A 22,142-nucleotide genomic window follows, 5' to 3' on the forward strand; every position below is an offset into this window, starting at 1 on the left:
GATTGGATCCCACCTGCAAAATAGAGACAGTCTGGAAACGCTCTTGAAAATACTATCTTCTCTAACAGGTATCCAGTTTTATTGGTTTTTCATAATAAGGTCATCTGTTGGCTGCATCCGGCCTTTAGGGTTCTTTCTTTTCTCCGTCATGGGTTGAAAGCAGCTGAAAGATCATTTCTTCCCTTATTGTACACTTATCCTTTTGTCACCTCTGGCAAATAGATGTTCTAAGTTTTGTTAGTGCTGACACTGTCTAGTATAAAAAAGAAGACAGCTGAGATAATTAAAAAATCTCTTTTTTTTACTACAAAATTGTAATACTGCTTTCATACCCTTGTGTTTATCTCAACTGGTTAAAACTAAGGTATTTTGTTCAAATAAATTTAACAGTTATACTTTAATTAAGTAATTAAATTGATCTACCAGCCTTCATATGAATATGACAGGGCAGTTAAGTACAGTACTTTTAAGTACAGTAGTTTTGTGTGCCTGCTAGGCTATTGTGCACTTATATTCTTAAAATAATGAAGTCAGATCCAATAAGAAAATATTGTGCATATTTTCCAGTCGGTCCACCTCATGCCTAGAATGTCACCCCCCCCCCCCAATTCCTTCAACTTTTCAGAAATTTTACATCTCCAGCCATGGTGGGGGAAAAATCAGGCTGGGGCAGCATCTAGTCATTATTTTAGGTTGAGGACCTCCAAAATGCTAAATACACAAGATCCTTCCCACCCGCTTCGGGAAAACAGCTGTCACTGCTGACACCTCTCACCATCATGATCGTAAGACTCATAGAATTGTAGAGTTGGAAGGGACTCCAAGGGTCATCTAGTCGAACCTCCTGCAATGCAGGAATCTCAGCTAAAGCATCCAGCTAAAGAAGCTAGTTCAACCTTCAGGTCTAGTTTAAACGTCTTAGGAAAGAGGTTGCTGTAGCAGCTGCCTAATACAATTTCTATTCACTATTTATTTACAGCTAATTGTTGTCCACAGAAGCTTACTATATATTTAATATAAAAACACAATAAAACAAAGACTCACTAGGACAGCGCCAAGAGGTATATCGGTTTTACCATAATTCTTAGATGTTTTGACAACCACTCTGCTGCTGAATCTCCTGGCCTGGAAATGGGTGCTAATTAGCCAGATATAAGTCCCTTATAGGCCAGGCATTCCCACAAGTCTGGCTTGCTGCCGATGTCTATCACAGCTTTGGGCTGTGTCACTGAGGTGAACCAACTATTAACTACTGGTTAATTTTTTGCTTTTATGAGGAAAACTCTGGTACTTGGAGAAATTAAATAGGAAAAAAGGTTTTATTTTACAGAACAAAACTGGTAAAACAAAGGATGTGTAAGGAGACAGAAATCTTTCAAGAAACAGATTATTTATATTTATATTAAATTTAGTGGATGTTACAGGCTTCCATATAAGGTGGCACACACACAGCTTCTTTTCAGTTATTTCACTTCAGTTCCTTAAACTTAATTGTATAGATGTTACAGCTTAGGTCTTAATACTTGGGTTTCCCAACTTTTTATAAATCACATTCCTGAGGCTTCTTACTGAATGGAGACCCAAGTAGAGTGTTCCCTAAAAACTCTTTCTCCTGTCCCTAATTCAATTTCACCGTTTTTCTCTTGTCTGTATACTCCTAAAAAAGGCACTAATCACTATCTTTCAAACTAAGCTCAGAGACTTCCTTCTCTGGCTACAGATATGATCCTCAGAACAGATCTCTCTCACACAGCTCAGGAGTTATGCTCCTATGCAGCGGAACACAAAGAACATCAACTCTCAACTGCCTTTCCTTTTCCCTCCCAAAGAGCTGACTCCCCCTCCCTCAGGCAAGCTGCACCTGCAGCCAATCAGAGAGAGTCTCCAGTCCAGCACCCTACAAGCTACACCACCCTAGTGGAATTTTGCAGCACTGCATCACCACACTGGTCTTTCTGAGCTTTACGTCACAGTCGTATACTATAAATACACGACACAGCCTCCTCAAAAATCCAATTAAGGTGTGTTAGGTGGGCAAGACAGGGACTTAAGATCAGATAGAGAAGGAAATGAGCAACAGATATGAGGTACTGGAGAGTGAGAGGTTGTTCAGAACATAACAAGGAGCAATAAATTCCTACTGGTTAAATTGTATGTTAATTGAGTAACCTTATAAATTTGAACAGAATTTGTCACATGAACAAAGCTTTGGAAAATAAGATGTTATAGCTAGTAAAAGTTATTTAATATGGCTTAACAATCAGAACAGTATATCAAACATGTTGACATCTCAAGGCCAGTTTTAAGCCTTTTTTGGGTCAATCTAATCTTTTATATATTTGGATTGCTTGAAGCAGAACCCTCATCTATGTGTAATCATTGTTAAATTTAAAAGGGAATACTTCAGAGATATGCAAGAAAAATGCATTTGAATGCAGAATGTGGCAGTGAATAGAGAACAGGAGCCTACCATTACATCTAATTCTAGAACTAGGAAGGACACATCATGCTTAACGTAACACAGGTTCAGTTTAAACACAAGGAAATACTTTTCTGTGTATGGAACTTTGGAATCAAAATATATAATGGCCAACAGTGCAAAGGAATAGAAAGAAACAGCATTAGAAAGAACAAATGGGACCAGCTACAACAAAATGCTGTGATATTCTGTCACCTTCCAAGAGAAGGTTGGTAGACAGCCAGTCAGGCCCTTTCTCCACCAAACAAATTCATCCTCTCCATTCAGTTCCCGCCCCCGGCTGTTAGCCAACCACCTGATAAACACCTTATCAGCTACTTTAAAATGACGCTGCATTTTAAATTGCATTTTAACCTGTATTTTAAATTGGGGTTTTTTTCTTTTCTTCCCCGCCCCCTCTCTTTTTCCCCTATTATGTTTTTACTGTGATTTTATTGGTGTTAGCTGCCCTGAGCTCGGCTCTGGCTGGGGAGGGCGGGGTATAAATAAAAGTTATTTATTTATTTATTATTATTATTATTATTATTATTATTACTACTATTATTATTATAGTTCATGTTCCGTCTTCATCAGGCTATTTTTGCCTCTTTGGTTTCTTAAAAGTTGTTATTTGGTACTTCTGCAAATTTTGGGGTTCCTCCCAGGATGCTATTTCTTTGTTCTTGTTTCTTAGAAGCACCGCTGTGACTACAGTCCCAAGGGCATCCACCACCTAAGTCCACCACTGGGAGGAATAATACTTAGAATATTCTAGTTTCCCAATTTAAGCCCTCAACATACTACAATAGAAAACCCTTCTGTATTATTTCCTAACTTTTTGAAGTGTCTGGATCTCCTCTAATCCACTGCTCTGATCTAAGGTGGCTGTTCGATAGTTTTACATATTCTGCAAAGGAAGTGAAACTCACCTTGACAAAACTTTGGATTTTCTGTTGACCATCTTGAAGTGGCAAGACACGTAACAGAAAGAGTCTCTCCAGGAATAGGCTCATAACCTGGAATGCAACGGTACTGCAAAACAGTCCCAACAGGATAACTGTCTTTTGGATCACCCCTCCATAAACTTGCATTAGGTACATTTAGATGGGTGCAATCACCTGGAAATAAAAATCGATAGGAAGCTTAGAAGCTATGGAGTGAAGTCAAGGTTCATTGTAGCATTGAACACTGGATGATTCATAAAGAAATGTCTACGACATTTTCCTCTAATGGGATCTAATGGGAGCCAAGTCCTAATAGATTCCTGGATTTCATTTACAGAGCATTCTTGGAACAAGACTGGCAACAGAAAGACTTACAGAGCAATCATAACCATAGCTACCTGGAAGTAAGCCCTACTGACTTCAGTGGGGCTTGCTTGAAGGTAAGTGAGGATAGGACTGCAGCCTTACTGTACTGGGCCAAAATCCTGAAAGATGAAGGGGACTATCCACTGAAGCATGTTTTATATCCCATTGCACACACTGCTTGTGAGTCTAGTGTCAGGTTGCCAAAGAATTACATGCTTTTCAAAAAGGCAGTAGCTAGCTGAAATGCTTTAACAAAGAAACGTATTTCATCATACATTAAGAACTATTTTCTTCACAAAAAAATTACTAGAGCTGTAAGCAATTAACTATTGCAGCATTGGGTTTTTTTGAAGGATCTTGAGTAGATGAAAACATTAGTTAATTTTGCAAATTCTTACATCTATGTTTTCTTCCTCCAATCCTGTGATGCAATCATGACAAATCCCCAACAAAATCCTAGTTCATTTGAAACCTTGCCTGTGACCTTTTGGTTGACCCTAAAATACATATATTATTGCCAAAGTATGGCCTTCAGCTTTTCAAGAATTAATGCACAATCCTCTTATTGGAAGTGAGGCGATGTACAAAAAACATATTTACCCTCAGCACTTCATACTTGGCTATTCCTGCTTAGGAAGTTTTGGAAGCAACAAGAGAATGACATCCTTAAAATTTAGTGACATATAATGCACCAAATAAATTTACATGTTTTGTAGTAACTGCCAATGCCATTTGGAATGTTAGGTAGCTGTCTCACAACTACTTCAAGTCCATGCTATAAAAATTGTATTCAAAGAGACAGCAAAAGGAAACAAACACATAGTATTCAAATGCCAGGCCTGTCCAGCACATGTCCAATGTGCTTATAGAGCATGCTGCAGTGTTCAAATCAAGGTATGTTGTGAATACCATGGATGCTCATTTATGACACAAGCTCTTGCATCAGGTAGGCAGGCTGTCGCTTTTTTAAGAGCCCTCCCCTGCATGCAGTGATCTTATGTGGCTCTGTGTCTAGCACTGCCTGGCTGCCTATCTTAGTACTGACATCATTAGTCAAGGAGGCTCCCTGTTATTAGCTTTTGACTCTTGAAAACAGTACAAGATAAAGGAAGAAGAAAGCAAAAAGGACCCACAGCAAGGTCAGGGAAGCTCTGGGCTTGTCCAGAATTGCAACACATTATTTATATGCCCCAGCAGCATGTCAAGAGTAAGGCATCCAGTATAGTTAAAGGTCTTATGAAGTAAGGCCTGGAAAAAAGAAAGATTTAAGGGGAGACGTGGCGGCTGTTTCCAAATATCTGAAGTGCTGTCACAGCAGAAGGTGGAGCAGAATAAGAACAAACACGTGGGTAAGAGAGCAAGCTTCAGGTAAACACAGACAGGCTCCTAGTTCCCTCCTGCCCTGGACGCGGGAATTGCCTTCGCCATCCCCGAAAAAGCCTTGCTTCGCCCTCGGACATGATCCGTCTCTGGAGGGAGGCGGGGCGCCTCCCATTTGAGAGAAGAACCGAAGCCCCCCCCCCCCGCCTCACCTTGAACTCTGGACAGCGAGGAAAACAGCAGCAGCAGCGGCAGCGCTAATGGAAACCGCCCCCCGCGAGGGAAGCCAGGAAGAGGCGCCATCGCACGACAGAGAGAGCCCGGAGTCAGAGAAAGAGAAAGCGCCGCCGCAGCTCCCTCCGCAGCTGAAAAGCAAAGCGACGGAGCGGGCCCAGGAAACGACTCGACGGGAAGGGAGAGGCGGCGGTGCGCTTTTCCGGCCAAGGGGCGTGAGCAGCAGCGTCGCCTCCGAGGCTCCGCCGAAAGGAAGGCGGAGAGGGTGGAGCCGCACGAGGAACCGCCTCCGCCGTTATCGGTTCCCGATATTAGCTAACGCTCCACGGCCGCCGCGCGCGTGCTGGTTAGAGGTTGCGGGCAAGAGCGCGCTCGGGATTGGCGGGTGGAAAATGTGGGCGAAACCATAACTGAGGGGAAACGAACTTTCGGATAACAGCCGCGTGATGAGTCTGCTCTCTGACCCCTGAGGGGAAGAGATAACGGGCTCCGCGCATGGCAGCCCAAGCTGGGGCGTGTCCAGCTGCTCCTGGTGTTGGGACTGGGGGACCTCAAGGGACCCGAATTCATTCCCACATAAACTGTAATTCTCAGAGTAGTTTAACAATAAATCCCACTTCCCAAGAAACCCTGGGAATTAGCACTCGGAGGGAAATAAGAGCCCCCTCTCAACGCCCTTCCCAACTACACACCCCATGACTGTTTAAAGTGTTATTCGTTGACATCCGTGCCCTTAGGGGTGAAGTCAAAGTGCTGGAAGGCTGCACCGCCTGCCTATGCTGGAGTAGAGTATGATGCAGTAGAGACATGTTTTCTTGCATCTGGGGCAGATGAAGGCATCCTACTTTAAATTTATAGTGCAGATAGGACCTAAGTGAACCCCACAGTATTGCACTCTGGTATCATTTCCAAACAGAGTCGCCCTACAGGGCCCACCCGGGCCTGGTACGGCCCGGCTACTGCTATGGTTTCAATGAAGCAAGTATGTAAAGTTTTTGTAATTCTCCTGTTCTCTTCATTAGTTTGGCTTAGAAGAGGATTGGGCAATTCTGACTGCCACTATCCATCCACAAGCACTACCCCTGCAAACATATGCACACAATCTGACATCCATCTGTCTCAAGAGGCAATGGTGTGTGCCTCCAGGGGTGAAGCCGTCTGCTGCATTAGCAGCACCAAAGTGACCCCCAGGGTGCAAGCCTGGGCAGTGTGTATGGAGGTCCTGTGCTGCCTAGGCAATAAGACCCCCATCTTGGTCATGCTGATAATGGTCTAAAGGAAAGCAGAGCAGTGTTTTGTATCAACTTGGCTGCAGGAGTTGTCAGAAGGCGGCGTACAAGGCACCCTCCAACTGTCTTAGACTACATATTTCTGTAGTGTTTACTTTTTAACCTTTTCTTCTCCTAAATATATTTCATAAGGCAGTGGAGGTTTAGGAACTGAGTTTTCCTTCTAGATGGTTGATGAGGTTGATGTGTCCCGTCCGCCCCCCACTTCCCTCTGAAGCACATGCAGAAACCGCCTTCTTGACTGTTGGACCCACCATTGGTGTACTTCTGTTTGTCTATCTCAAGTTTCTTGCCAATCCCTGTATGTATAACAGAAGTTTCTTTATTCCCTCTTTCCACACTCTGTATACCACTTTTAGTACCCTTCTTAGCCTTTTGTTGTAAGATTTCATTTTCTAGTACATAGCTTCTCATTAGTGATGTCTCTGAAACTGGTCAGAATTTTGCTATGACAGTGGGAGAAAAGCAGGAAGTACAAATCCAACATTGTTCTTCTCATGTGTTTATCTTTCTTATGCATTTATGTTAGCTAACAGATAAGGAGTAATCTGATTAGTTGGATTTGCCTACTTAGGATAGAAAGCAGTATAACTGATGAGGTCAAATTCAATTCCTTGACATAGGGACTGGCATGACAACCACATTCTTGGCAATCCTGCCAAAATAATTGTTGTTACTCCCTTTCTGAAGAACTGTTGCATCATCCAAAGCAAGGCAAGGTATGAAAGCAGGGTATTTTTTTTATTTGTCTTACAGCCTCACCCACTCTCTGCTTTGCATATATTCATGTCTTTCACAATATGAGGAAATGGGGGATAAGTTTTGTAAAGCAACATGAGGAAAAAATAAAGAGTATAAATATCTCTAGAAAAAAATTACCAGTCTACATTTATGTCGTGGGTGCTGCTTAAACTGTTCTACCCATTCATTTTTCTAAGGCTGATACCTTCAGCTGCTTACCAAACCTTTGGCACTCTCTCTCTATATATATTAAATGCGCAGTTCTTGTTCGCTCTGTGGCATGAAACAGTAAATAAGTATTGTCATTGGGTTGTATTTAATACTAGTCCTACTCCAAAAATGATGAACATGATTAACTTAGTTAAATGGGTCTGAGTAAAACTTAGTTATCTTTTAACCCTGAGATCAAAAGCACTTAATGAAATAAAACTTATTATTATCAGTTTACATTGAGTAGCAAGTAAGTCCTCTTTGCTGTGTAGCCTAATGGACCAATGTTAAGACTTCCCCTGGGATACCAGGCTTCAAACATTCAGCATGAAGCTCATTCACTTCCTTTGGGTAAGGCAATGTAACATTACACCAGGTCCAAATCTCATTTAGCAGTGGGGCTGCTGTTGCTTTGCCTATAAGCCTTGTAGAGGGAAAACAAGCTTTGAAAATAGTGCCTATGCCAAGTTGCCAGGTCACATGACTGAGCTGAACAAGGTAAGCAGCCTAAGTCCCCACTCTCTGGTCCTGCCTCAGAATACCCCTTTTGGGGGGACTTACACTGGCTTCAGCGCAGCCAGATGAACAAGTTACACCGGTGAATCATCTGCTGAACCAACATGGGGGCCTCAATGCTGGCTGAGCCAGGTATCAGTTGCATCCTAAGGTGCTTATCCCGGCAGACCTTGCCATAGCACTGCCCACTTAAGTCACTCTTTCACAGCCTAACCTACAGATAATGTAAGATAACCATATATTAGCATCTTGGAAGAAGGATCTTGATTTAATATGCTATAAACTGCTTTGAGATTTTTCTTAAAAATATAAAGCAGTATAGAAATTAAATAAATAAATAAAATAAAAAGGGTGGGATAAAGTAATGAGCAATAAATGAATTATCATCCTGAAGGTCTGTTGGGACATCCAGATTTTGTATAATCAAAAGAATTCTTCAGATATTCTGCTCTTTCCTGGAGCGTAACATTTTAGTTCCCTCAAAGCAGAACCATTTCATTGTGTTGTTGTGGTAATGGCTACAAAAGTATTTTAAATAAGATGAAAGCAGCTTTTCATCTTTCTAAATCCTTCACCTTTTTTAGAATGCTGAAATTTCATGGTGAAAGGAATTGTTCTGTGCATTATGAAATTAAGTCTAGCATCTTATGGGATTAATGAGTAATTTGTTGACACCATTATAAACTCAGGGAGTTTCCCCACGTTCCCAAATCTAATCCTGTATATAATGTTTTTAAAGGAAAAATGGAATAAAAATGTAAAAAGCTAAAAAAAATATGGATGGATATGCTCCCCCCACTCAGTTGACTATATATTTTCTCCCCCAGCGTGCGAGCGCGCGCACACACACACACACACACACACCCCTGCATAAACACAGGAAGGCTGAAATTAGGGTGAAGGGAGGCTGCTTTATTGTTATTGAATAGTGCAGCGGGGCAGACCAGATACACAAAAAATATATTTGAGAATAATACTTAGGGAGATTTTTGCCTAAGGAAAATCACTATTGTCAGCTGCCCATAGGCACAAATGAGTAATTTAACCCTCCCATGGTTAATCTATTTCCACATAAACTAGCCCATAATGATTTTTAAAGTAAATATAGTTTATGACTTAAGTGCTGACTTCAGAGAGACTACCTCGTGGCACTGTAGAGGATGTGATTTCCTTTTATAAAACAAACAGTCTGATTCTTTTTATTGGACAGACTATTTAAAAAAATGATGTTATCTTTCTGAAATGTTCAGTACGGGTGGGCACAGTACTGATGTCATGAAAATACTCAGTTCCCACACCCTTTCCGCTTTCTGACTTCTTCCTGCGGTTGCTGAACAGAGTATAGCTAATAATATATTAGCAATTGAAGGACACAAATGGATGTGTTCACACCTGCCTTTTCAAGCAGCTTACTCCTGCATTAAGTTCAGCAGTAAAGTACTTCACTTCTATAATATTTGTTTGGCTTTCAGTGGAAATCAATAACTTCCTTTTTATTGTAATGCTGTCCCCAAGCCAACAATAACAGTGACTTTACTTCCTGGTTAGAAGCCTTATTACTTGCTACAAAAATGCAAAGCAATGGAGAGAAGACACTCAAGTGAGGATAAAACACCCCTTTATATCTTGCTTGCGTGAATGGGCAATAAATAACTAAATAAACATGCTGTGGTGCTGTGCATTTGACCCCACCCCTTATGATGTGCGGTTCCTCCTGGCCCCACTCCAACCTGAAGCTGGGAAGTCCTTATGCCTTTTCTATTCTGAAGAATCAGCCAGGCCATACCCTCTCCAAAGCTAATGCTTCCTCCCCAGCTCTGCTCTGCGTAATCTGATAGTGCTTTTGCCTGGCTGGAACGTATTCTTGAACTGTGATAACGCCACTTGTTTGCCTGGATGGAGAGCAGAGAGATGTCCTCTAACTTTTGCGTGGCCGGAAAGTACCCTATTGTAAAATGTTAGAGATACATCAGCTGCTCCATCTCCTTTCCCTCTTGTCCCACCCACCATTGGCATGTAGCAATTTGTCAGGGCTGAGGCCAATGGCTATTACATTTACCTTTTTACGTTGTTGCCTCCTGAATTGGGAAAAGGAAACCTAAAATATCTTGGAGGTATGAAAAAAAGAGGAGGGTTCAGGTTATTCCACCGAGTGGGCTATTCCACTATGACAAGGCCTTCCATAAGAGGGCTTCCAGCAATCCCCATGCCATGTGGAATCTACATAACAGTGTTTTCTGGTTCAAGCTGGTGGACCCCATATCAGGGAGAGGTCAGAGGGCCTTTAAACAAACAAGCCCTGCTTCCAAGCGAGACCCCTTACGCCATGCTTGCTGAAAGTCTAATCAGGAGGCCTGCCAAAGACCTCAATGTAAGGTCATGCACGCGTGTGAACTTTGCCTCGCTCTCCACTCTCAGCCCACTTGCACCTGTACTCATGCCCCCCACAGCTTCTTTTGAGGACCCTGGGGCTTTGGTCCTTGGGGGACCAAGGAAGGATATTTGCACCCTGCCCCTTCCACTGGTGTGGGAGAGAGGGAGTAATCACCCACCCAAACCTCAGGTCCTATGCTCCCTTGCCCTCTCTCCAGTACACCCTGCTGCCTTGCACTTGCTTCTGTTTTCGTTCCCAGACTGCCAAGTGGTGAGTTACCTTTGGGAGGGCTTTACCAGGGTCTTCCCATACCAGCCACAGGTATTGGAAGTGTCAAGCCAGAAAGTGGTTCAAGAGCTACCCAAAATTGCCACAGCAAAAATAAACAAGCAGCCAATGGCCAACTGGATTGTGGGCACCTTCTCTCAACCAGACTTCAGGTGTCTCCCTAGCTACGGTGCCCAAGAAGGTACCAGGGGAATTCAGGTTAATACACAACCAAGGTTAATACACCACCCGGTTCTGGCAAAAGAAGTGGACTATAGGATAACTGGACCACAAAAGAAGCCCATTGAACAAGAATCATTCAGAACAAGTGATATGTTAAGCCTAGATCCCTTTAAAAGCTTCTTAGGCCAACAGGGATACCTGGATGCATGTTCCAGATGTACATCACTCCCAGGCTCTGGCTATGCCTATTTGGCCAGAACCAGGTCAGATGCCTAGCAACTTCACTGTAAACAAAACTGTGACCAGCAGGTTTGCCAATTCTTGCGTTAAGACAATGGCTGAGCTTTCATATGCTCTGATGCACAGAGGAAATCTGTAACCTCTGTGCCTCCACCCTGTTCTTCTCCAACCAACCTTGGCGAGGACAACTAATTTTGCACCACAGCTGGGGTATGTGGAAGAAGACTGGTGGAGGTACAGCAGCTTCAGCATTACCCAAAGTCCAGTGTATTAAAAAGGTTTCTCATCTTGGGCAAACACTTAGCAACTCTAGCCATTTAATATACCCATAAAATTGATCCAACGTTTAAGTTAAATATAAGTCAAATATAGATAAGCTAAATATAGATTCAAAGTGCAAAACTATACACATGCACTCAAAAGTAAGTACAGTGGGCTTTACTTCCAGGTAAAATGGGTATAAGATTGCAGCCTAATGGGTTTTCATTACAACACCATTAAATAGGATGCAGTTTATACTGAATCATTTTCATTGCTTAATCCTGGCACCACAGGGGCAGCAACCACCACCTTGTATATATAATTTGATTTGTTGAGAACTAGTGTCAACCTATATCAAAGACTATCCCAATAAAAATTCTCATTGGAAGAAAATTGCTTATAAACTCTATCAATGAGATTGTTTCCTTTCTTAAGGCAGCAGAAAACAGAGCCAAACATTATAAGCACTTTTCCAGGAACACAATTTTAAAATACATTTAAGTAATCAGGGGTATGATCAGAGGAGATATAGATATTTAGGTGGTCTTGGTTTGCTTCTCTTCCCAAAAAATCCACTGTAAGCATTACGTTGGATACCTACTGTTAGTTCTTAAATTACTGCAATAATGTAATGAGTGAGCTTTTGAATTACTCAGAACTCTTCTTCAAGGTGGATATTCAGTAAGGTCAACCAGCCAAAGATTGAGAAGAGAAGAGAAAAAATATGTTTCATGACATATGCCCATGACACACATTTTCCCTTTTCTTGTCTTTACTGAACATTTAAGCCTGAAGACAGAGTTCTAGTGAACCCAAATGCTTACTCCCTAATTTGTGATGTTTTAGCTGTTCCTTATGGTAGATGTGCAAAAAAATAGAAATAAATCTTAGATGCCAAAAAATAGGATGGGTTCTTTATTTATACAGTACACCCAATTAGATTCTGTCCAAGACAATAAAAGACTTGACTCTCTATGCAAATCTAAGTCAAAGTTATGTAACAATTAATACTGTAAGTAGGCCTTATCAAACATGCCTTCAAAGTTCAGGGAAATGTTTTTCTAGCTAGGGAATATCTACATTTGCATGCAAAACCAGCTGATACAGGGGTAATCTGTTGCTTTTCTCATTTCTCCTCAACTCAACAGCTCCCTACTGTAGTGCAGTCTAAGAAGAGAAAACAATATGATCCACAAATTGTATGCAGAAAAAGGAAAAATGAAGATTAATCTTAAGTTTTTACTTCCAGTGTTATGCTTGCTAGTTTATTAGCGGTGTACAGATGCAAGATGCAGGATGCAAGATGCAGGATGCAAGATATAGAATCAATCTAGAGTGAAAACATTATGAGGACAAGTATGAATGATTTCGGATTGAAAAAAACATATTTTTTTTGCTACAAACAGGAGATTGTGTATGCAGCCTTGGTCTTTTAAAGCATTCTGTAAATAAATGTATAACCTGCAACTATAGAATTTTTTTATATCACCAAAGAAACAGGTTTAATGTAAACAGGCTCGTGCGAAAAATGTGTTATTTATGTGGCAACAAGTTTTCTTTTCTTTTCGCTGAAACAGGCTGTACCAACGGAAACATTAAGTTCCTCATATTTTAAAAGCAGTACAATTAGAGAACATAAAAGATAGCATGTGCCCTCTATAGGAGGAAACCGGGATTTATTCATTCAACAATGGTCATATCTAACACACTTAGGTAATTCTGTGCTTCTAGTGGTTGGCAAAAAAATGCTAGCTAGAACACATTTCCCTCCATTTAGCCTGGTTTCCCCTTCCAGGAAAAAAAGGATTACTTTTTTTAGTACAGTAACCCATTTGTGCTATCTCACGACCAGTTTTACAATATTAGGTAAGGTAAAAGGTAAAGGACCCCTGGATGGTTAAGTTCAGTCAAAGGTGACTATGGGGTTGTGGCGCTCATCTCACTTTCAGGCCAAGGGAGCTGCCTTTGTCCACAGACAGCTTTCTGGGTCATGTGACCAGCATGACTAAACTGCTTCTGGCACAACGGAACACCGTGACGGAAACCAGAGTACATGGAAACGCCATTTACCTTCCTGCCACAGTGGTACCTATTTATCTACTTGCACTGGCATGCTTTCGAATTGCTAGGTTGGCAGGAGCTGGGACAGAACAATGGGAGCTCATTCCGTTGCGGGGATTTGAACTGCCGACCTTCCAATCGGCAAGCCCTATCTGGAAGCACCCTAAATCAGTTGTGAAGTCTGTATATCAAGTTATAAATATCTGGGAACAACTTTTTACATAACTATTAAGAGGCACTGGTTTCAATTTTGTCCCAATCCTTTAAAAATATACTTTTATTGCACTTTCTTATATATTTTTTAGTTTCTTTTAAATGAAATAAACTCAGCTGAATGAAATAAAATATTTGTTCTTTTAAGATATGTGGACTATTAATGAACTTGACTTGATTTATTCTATGAATGTCTTCTTCAGGAGGCTTGAAATGTTATCAAACGAAAACTCGCCATGCAAGAAAATGTGTGTAAAAAATTTATGCTCTTCAAGCTTCTTTGCTCAGCCACCCGTCCCTCCTATATTAAGCAATCATATCTCTTTGTGAAAATCTGCATGAGAATCAGCCAGCTTGCCAAGTATAAAGGCAGCATAGATATACTGTACTGTAATCCCCATAACTATTTTGGGAAGGGTAGAGGTACAGAAGCATGTATGATTCCAGAGTCAGGAGAACAAAGAGAATCCCTTCTCCCTCCCAAAGTCACAACTGCTACTTAATTTAATTTTCAACATTAAAATGACTTTAAAAATAATACCTTTTGATGCTAAAGTCAGCTGTGCTGTTTCCTATTTCTGCAGACCATATTTCATAAGACTGCATGGTTTAAAGTTCCTTGATTCAAGTGGCTGAACAAGCAAAAGAAAGAGGCAGGCATATAAAGAAGAAGAATGACTAAGAGCACAGCGCTATACATGCTTACTCAGAAGAAAGTTTCACAATCGGCAGTGGTCCTTACTCCCTAAATAAGGTGTTTACATTGCAGCCTAACCTTTTATTTGCCAGGTTTCAAATACGTACCTCTCTGCTGTGTTGTGTAAACACTATTTTTTGCAGAGGATGAGTTATTCTCATCTCTAGGTCAGGGAATGTATTCCAATGTATCCCGTACAGTATGTTGGATTTAAGAATACTATTACAATGAGTGGCTACAAGCTGTTCTCCACCCCCTGCTTTCTACATGCTTGTAAGAAGAAGAAGAAACCCTAAAGCGTCTACAAATGCATAAGAACAGATAAAAAAAGTACGATTGCAACTCCCAGGCATTTGACATGTGTGATTTCAGCTTTACGTGGTTGAAGGACGGCCAGTTGAAATAAAACAAATCAAATGCATGAAAGGCAGAGCTTAAAAGCTCCTTTTGTGCATAGTTTTCGTGGTGTGGAAAGAGCTTTTAAGCTCTCAGACTTGCTTACTGGGCTCCGGGAGAGTCTTGTGAGTTCTTGTGAAAACTCAGATGGCCCCACAAGATTTCACAAAACATCCCAGAGCCTGGTAAGCAAGGCAAAGGGCTTGGACCACTTGCTGCATCAGGTCTAGAAACAGTAAGGATGCTCAGAAGAAGGGGGGAGTCAAGTTTTGTTTTGTTGTACACACCATCCCTCCCCGGATGTGACCCTGACACAAGACATGACTGAACAAAGGTGCTACAGAGAAGAAACTGGCAATGGGTTGGATATGAATATTGTGCTAAACAAGAATTTATGACCAGCTTACCTTCTTCTCGTTTCAAAAACTTTCTTTAGGAAAAAAATACCAACAGTAAGAAGAAATGCCACAACCAGAAGTGCTGAGAGATGGGGGAGAAAAGAAGGTGATGGAAACTATAAATGAAGTATTACCACAATGCAAGTGCTATATAGCACTAATTTAATTAGCAGCACTAATCTCAGGCAACAAATTGGGGAGGAGGAGCATGCAAGCCTGGGCTCACTGCAGCTTGTCCTTGTAATGCTAAACCATGGTTTAATAGTACATACAAAATTAAAGGTAAAGGTAAAGGGACCCCTGACCATTAGGTCCAGTCGCAGACGACTCTGGGGTTGCGGTGCTCATCTCGCTTTACTGGCTGAGGAAGCCAGCGTACAGCTTCCGGGTCATGAACCAGAGCAGTGCACAGAAATGCCATTTACCTTCCCGCCAGAGCAGTACCTATTTATCTACTTGCACTTTGATGTGCTTTCAAACTGCTAGGTTGGCAGGAGCAGGGACCAAGCAACGGGAGCTCACCCCGTCGTGGGGATTCGAACTGCCAACCTTTTGATCAGCAAGCCCTAGGTTCTGTGGTTTAACCCATAGCGCCACCCACGTCCCATACAAACTTATCCTCTGTTAAAAAGGTGGGGACAAACTTAGAATGCCCAGTCCCTAATCTAAATAGAAAACAATAATATTGAAAAGGAAAATAACCAGAATATTATCATTACTAAGTGGCAAAGTTTACACTTTGCTTTCAATTCAAGCCCCTACAGAGATGAAAGCATTTGTGTGTATGCATTCACTATATAGATCCACAGATTTTCGCTACAAATGTAAATTGTTCTCTGTGATATTATGAAAAGTCTGAGATTCTATATCGGGATAGTCAAGGTGATGCCCTCCAGATCTTATTGGACTCTGGCTTCCATCAACCCCAGCCACCATTGCCAATGGTAAGGGATGACTGAAGCTGCAGCTCATCGACATTTTGAGGGAACCATGGCCTTGCAGGGGTGCCAACTTGAATAATATATTGTGGGGGCCCAGGTAAGCCCTGCCCTGCATAACTGATCACATGATGCAGTGCGCACACACACCATTTGAATGGGAATTGACATCAACTTTGCAGGGGCCTGGCCCCATCAAATATTTTATTGTGGGGGCCAAAACTCCCATGGCCCCTAGCAGTTGGCTTCTATGCTGCCTTGGTCTTACTCTACATTCTTGAGTGACTACATTCAGATGCCATTTCACTATGGCGCAATAGCCACATAATTTGGGAGAGGGAGGGAGTATCCACATAATTTATTGGCGGTGGCTACCATATGACTCCTTGTTATGGATTTCCCTCTTATGAAACAGTGTGTTCATACTGCGCTATTCAGTAATGTTTCACTTTCTCACACTAGTGGGAAAAGAAAATCAGAGGAACACATAATAACTTACAGTACTATTTGTAAAGTATTTCAATCATAGTTAAAGAAATGCCTGATTAGAGTCAAACAAATGCATAATAAGATAACTTACAAATATAAAGTAGAGTTCGAAGTTGTGGTCCTTAAAATAAAATAAAATAAAATAAAAAAGAAATGTTTTTCAAAGGCCATGGGTAATGCAGGGACATGTTACTTAAGGAGATATCATTCATTATAGGACCAAATCTTCTATAAGCTGATCCTGACTTACTGATTCAAAGCAGTAGACATGGGCAATGTCACTTTAGAGAGAATACACACACATATAATATAGATCTTATATACAAGATCTTATATACATATACACACATACACGCTCTCTCTCTCTCTCTCTCTCGGTTGCCGCCTCTGCTCACTCAAACCCTTTGCCAACCCCACTTCCCCCACACCTGACCAACCCCCTTGCTTATACCCTCATAGTGTGCCCGTCCCTCACTCTAAGCCCCACCCCCTTTTAAAGGAGGCGCTTCAGAGAACCATTTGGCAAACCAGTATCTGACATGCCTCCCTTCTCCATTAAACCTCACTGCAGGCGGGTTTAATTGGGGAGGGCACTCCAGAGAGAGGTTTGTCTAACCTTCTCCTCCTCCTTTTGGCGTAAGCCACACCATGATGACAGTGTTCCATTTTTATGTATATAGTAATATATACACCCACAAACACACACATACAGAGAGAGAGAGAGAGAGAGAGAGAGATTGTTACTGGGGAGAACAAGGATTGCAGGAGTTTGTCAGAGGATCTGGTGTCTGCACATGGAGAAGCCCAATTTAATCCGCATTCCAGACTAAGGAGCATCTATCACCATTGATCTCTCTTTAAAACCACTCTCTGTAGTGCCTCAATAGATTGTCCTTCCAAAAGCATTTTAATATATTTAATGATGTGCCAGTTGCGTTCTCTGGTGTAGTACACACACGTACACACACACACACACACACACACAAATGCAAACACAGAAAACAAGTGTATCAAACTTGGTAACACAGCCTTACTACAAAGTACGATAAGCTGGAAATGAAATTAGTATGCAGCTACAGCCTCTGAACAATACGATCACAGGTATAAAGCTTGTATTTGAAACCACTTTCACTGATATGTCAATGTAAAGGAAACAATGTAAAAGAAACCCCAAAATCAATGCACATTATTGCTTCTGTCATTGGAACACAGTGCAAGGGCAGCCAACCAACCACATTGGAACCAAATAACATGTAGACAAAACCTCAGATTTTGAAAACTGATGAGGCACTGAGCATGGATATTCCCTAACACTACATCCAAACACCAGGTGCAGTTCCCCAATCATTATACATAGCACTACACATTGAATACACCAGTGAACTACACATCAAAACCTTAATCTATGTTCAGTAGTCTTAGTTAATTCATCTCAAGAACTTCACTCTAGTAGATTCAAAGATGTGTGGAAGAATTTTAGCAAAGAGGGTAGCAAATGGGAAACATGAATAAATACTCCTAATAATATACGATACAAGTCACAAAAGCAACTAAAATACTATGATTTCAAATTATTTCCCTAGCACCTTGACTCCAAAGCCTTCATTTTGCTCCAGAAGGTATACTAAGCAGAGGGTTAGTCACCAAGACAAAGTTGTGGTGTACACTTGGCCTTCATTAATCTAGGCTGGAAGAGTAGCTCCACACTTTATTCAGCAGACCTGGGATCTTGAGAATATGCACATGCACTACTTTCCACTTGGTTCCTAATATAGTCAAATCACCCAAAGCCCTATTATTTTGCAATGCTGAACCCTGAGGAGAAAAAGCACCATGCATGAAGCCATATGCCACCCACTGGTAAATGCATTAGCACCCAAATGAAATCTCTCTTGCACCCTACATACCTTTACATTCATCACCAACGGTGGGAAAAGGTAATCTCACTAGCTGTGTAAATACTCTTCCACTCCTTTTAAAAAAATTAAAAAAGGAAAAGAAAAGCCCTTGTTGCATAATCAAGCTCTTAAGAGGAATCCAAAAGTAAAACTCAGCCTTCTACTTTATTTAATTTATATTCCACCATTCACCCAAGGGTCCCAGGGCTTCACGCAATAGACATTAAATAGACAGGTTAATAAAAACCGAAAACAGAATAAATCAAACAATATCACATGATTATTAACAACTAGCAGCCTCATGTCCAGCATCGCACAGAAATTCTAAGAAACGTAGACAGCAGCAATGTTGCAGCAAGATCAAATGCAGAAGAAGCTTCCCATCCTTCTCATACTGCGGCACAAAGGCATGAGATTTTTTTCATCCTTCTCCTCTCACTCTGGATGCTTTGAGTACTTGGGTTGTGTAAAATGTAGTAGTTTCTAATGTGGCTATAGCTGTAAAGTGTTTTTGTTGGGGATGGATGCCAATGCTGCAAGGGACCCTAGGTACACCTCTGTATAAAGGCTTAGCCTATGCTTGAACCCTCATTACAGCTTCTTTTTTGTTTCTGAGCAACAAGCCACATATTGAGCTGGTTTGTAGGGCGCACTATGCTAAATCTGATAGATAGATAGACAGACAGATCAGATGCCAACACTACGGACACGGTAAAAATCAAAGTTCTCCAAGGAGTTAACAAGTATTCAAATAATTACATTGCAGGACAAGACAAAAAGAACAGAACATTCTGAAATCCTAATAAAAGCTCTGAATTAACCACTAGTACCACAGCGATTACAATGCTAGCTATTGAAATGAAAAAAAAGTTTCCCAACCTGTATTATTTGTAGCACTGCCTCCTGATGGTGGCACAGCTTGCCCTGTATAAGAGGCACATGCAGATGGATTTAAAGTTTTTGCTTTAAATGGTAATAATCAAAACTCTCAAATGAATTAACAGCTTTTAGAACAAACTGCAGAAAAAGCAAAAATAACAACATAATCCCAATAAAACCTAATTTAAAAATTCTGTGTTGACCACACAAGCTATTGCAATTAAATAATTTGTTTCTAACCTGTTGTGTTTGTACCATCTTCTGTGGGTTTCTCAATTAGCCCTGTATAAGAGGCACATACAGGCATATTTAGTTCTCGCTCTTATAAAACATTACAATTTAAAGCTTTTGCTACTCCTTAATCTAGTGTAACGGAGGGCTGTCAGTTTCTATGGCCTATGACATGAGTGATGCAATTAAAACTCTCTGTGGTTATCAAGCATATACAGACACACGCCATATACATAAACAACAACTCTGTACCAGAGAAGATGAGCATGCCAGCTAGAAGGGTTTCCCTCTGCAATACTTCCTGGCATCCTCATATTCTTACTGCAGATATGAGAGTCTATTGGCATTTTTTTCTATGAAGAATAATGGCTTTTCCTTGGCTCCCCTTGGAGACTTTAGTTGCTGTTAGGTGGCACAATATAAGGTGGTCAATCCTAATTAATCTGGTATCTGTCACAAGAGAATCTTACGTTGACATTCTGGAGGCTTCTGGCTCCATTCAACATGATCTTTCTTCCACTGACACTGAATAGTAGGTGGTCCATTTAACGTGTACCTAAATAAAAGGAAAAGTACAAGGTGCACCTTTATACATAATCCTTCAGCGGTTTCTTTAATAACTCATAATTTTGAAGCATGCACTTTACCGATATCAAAGAAGTTAGCTGTGCATCCTAACAGAGAGATTTTTATTGTCTCTGCATTGCAGTTTAAATGTTTTTTCCCTATTATTCTCCATAAATGAAGGTTCTACCATCTTTGTTTATAAACGTTATTGTGAGCTACAGTTCCCAGAGTTCCCTAAGGAAGAGGAATTGATTATTAAACCACTCTGAGAATTGTAGCTTTTTGAAAGGGGTCTCCTAACAATGCTCAGAATCCTTAACAAACCATGGTTTCCAGGACTTACACTGCTTTAGATGGACAGTGCAAATGGGCCCATGCATGGTTCATCATAGAATTCCTTATTACAGAGCAAGTGCTTCTGATATCCTGCTTCCCTCTGCTACCCTCTGTATCATCAGGCAATGCTCTGCCACTCCTGGACAATTATGAGACCTATTAAAGTTGGCTGAAGGTCTCCCAAAACCTGATGCTATCTCTGTCAAGTAATGATATGTAAAAAAATACCATACAGTAAATCTTATACAATTTAGCATTAATCATCTGATAATAAATTTGCAAAATAAACCCAACACAAGAATAAGGCAGGGCCAAGAACCCTTAACTCTGTTAGATTAACAACAGTTTCTCTTTGATCTATTTCAAACTCTAGGTGCCTAAATTCTTCAGAATAGCAACTTTTTAAAAAAGTGGGTAGAGGAGAGCATTACTTTCCACTTGAAGAATGTAGCATATTCAACACTTGTGGAAGGTATTTTATTGCATTCTTCCTGCGTGGTCCTTTGTGAAATAGTTGACGAGGAAATTCAGAGCTGGTTTATTTCGCAATTCACCACATTTGGTTTGCTTATTTCAGTTTACTGAGGAAAAACTTCATCCTCTCAGAATAAATAGGAACGTATCATACTTACTACCATAACATTTATGGGAGAGAGCTGTGCTTAGCTTCTCTGAAGTTTATTTTAAGAAAGTACTATTGGCATGATTGCCTCAACTCTTAGGTTATTGGTTGTTGGTTTTTTTAAAAAAAGGTAAACTATAGATTTGTTCTCCAGAATTCACCCATTAAATTTTATGTATTAATTAAGACTTGCTAACAGAGCCAAGTCAACACGCACCCATCTTCACATGTGAAATTTACTTTTGCCAAATACAGGAGATTAGTTAGAATAACAGCATCACCATGTTCTGGTTTTCCTGGATCACCACATGATTTTCCTACAGAAAGGTGAGAATTCGCATATTAGGATTATATGGATATGGCATTCATTGACAATTTGATTCATCAAATATTCTGCCCCAGGTTCAAAGGGTAACTAAGAAAGCTTATGATCTGCCTATGTTTTCAAGAAGCAGCCCTTACAGTGTTAGAAATGTTACCTTTTAAGTGAGAATAAATTAACAAGAATGCTGATGCAGGGTTTGGAGGTGGGTGACAAAAAATACGCAATGCTTTTAGATATTAAAAGTCCATTGAAATTAATGGCTTTAAGCATGCTCAATTGCTTGACAGATCATGGAATTGCTATTGTTAAAAGGCTGTTGTTGTTCCAGCCAAATCAAAAGCAAATTAAATGTATTTCAAGTCTGTGGTTATATCCGTACATCACATTAAGACAGTAAACAATGCTTTAGTGGTGCATGAATATGCTGAAGCAAACAGGCTCACACACTCCACCGCCACAACAGCTGGCCTGCAGTTTGCAGTGTCTTGTACCAACTATAGGTTATCCTACCTTGCTGAAAGTTACCATAGTCAAGGTTACATTATGGGTCCTTGTTACATAGCATATTGTGGTTAATTGAAAATTACATGTGAAAAGATCTAGGATCTAGTATACCACAAGCTTAACACGAGTCAGCAGTGTGATGCAGCAGCAAAAAAAGCTAATGGTATTCTTGGCTACATCAACAG

General features: G+C 40.8%; 1 protein-coding gene across 10 annotated transcripts in view; it reads right to left on the reverse strand.

The window, feature by feature from the left end:
- The window catches only part of LOC308478897 (membrane cofactor protein-like), a 51,710-nt gene that overhangs the window by 20,811 nt on the left and 8,757 nt on the right, over positions 1-22,142 (reverse strand). For 9 of the 10 annotated variants that reach the window (XM_081009062.1, XM_081009058.1, XM_081009063.1 and 6 more), the window contains exons 4-8: positions 21,346-21,445; positions 20,074-20,159; positions 19,613-19,654; positions 19,373-19,417; positions 3,388-3,576 (exon numbers count right to left, since the gene is read on the reverse strand). In XM_081009062.1, the coding sequence (XP_080865188.1) occupies positions 3,388-3,576; positions 19,373-19,417; positions 19,613-19,654; positions 20,074-20,159; positions 21,346-21,445 (462 nt within the window). The remainder of the gene's footprint in view (positions 1-3,387; positions 3,577-19,372; positions 19,418-19,612; positions 19,655-20,073; positions 20,160-21,345; positions 21,446-22,142) is intronic. The other variant, XM_081009057.1, reaches the window with a different exon arrangement.

The sequence above is a fragment of the Podarcis pityusensis genome, assembly GCF_964106645.2.
Source record: "Podarcis pityusensis genome assembly, chromosome: 6".
NCBI lineage: Eukaryota > Metazoa > Chordata > Lepidosauria > Squamata > Lacertidae > Podarcis > Podarcis pityusensis.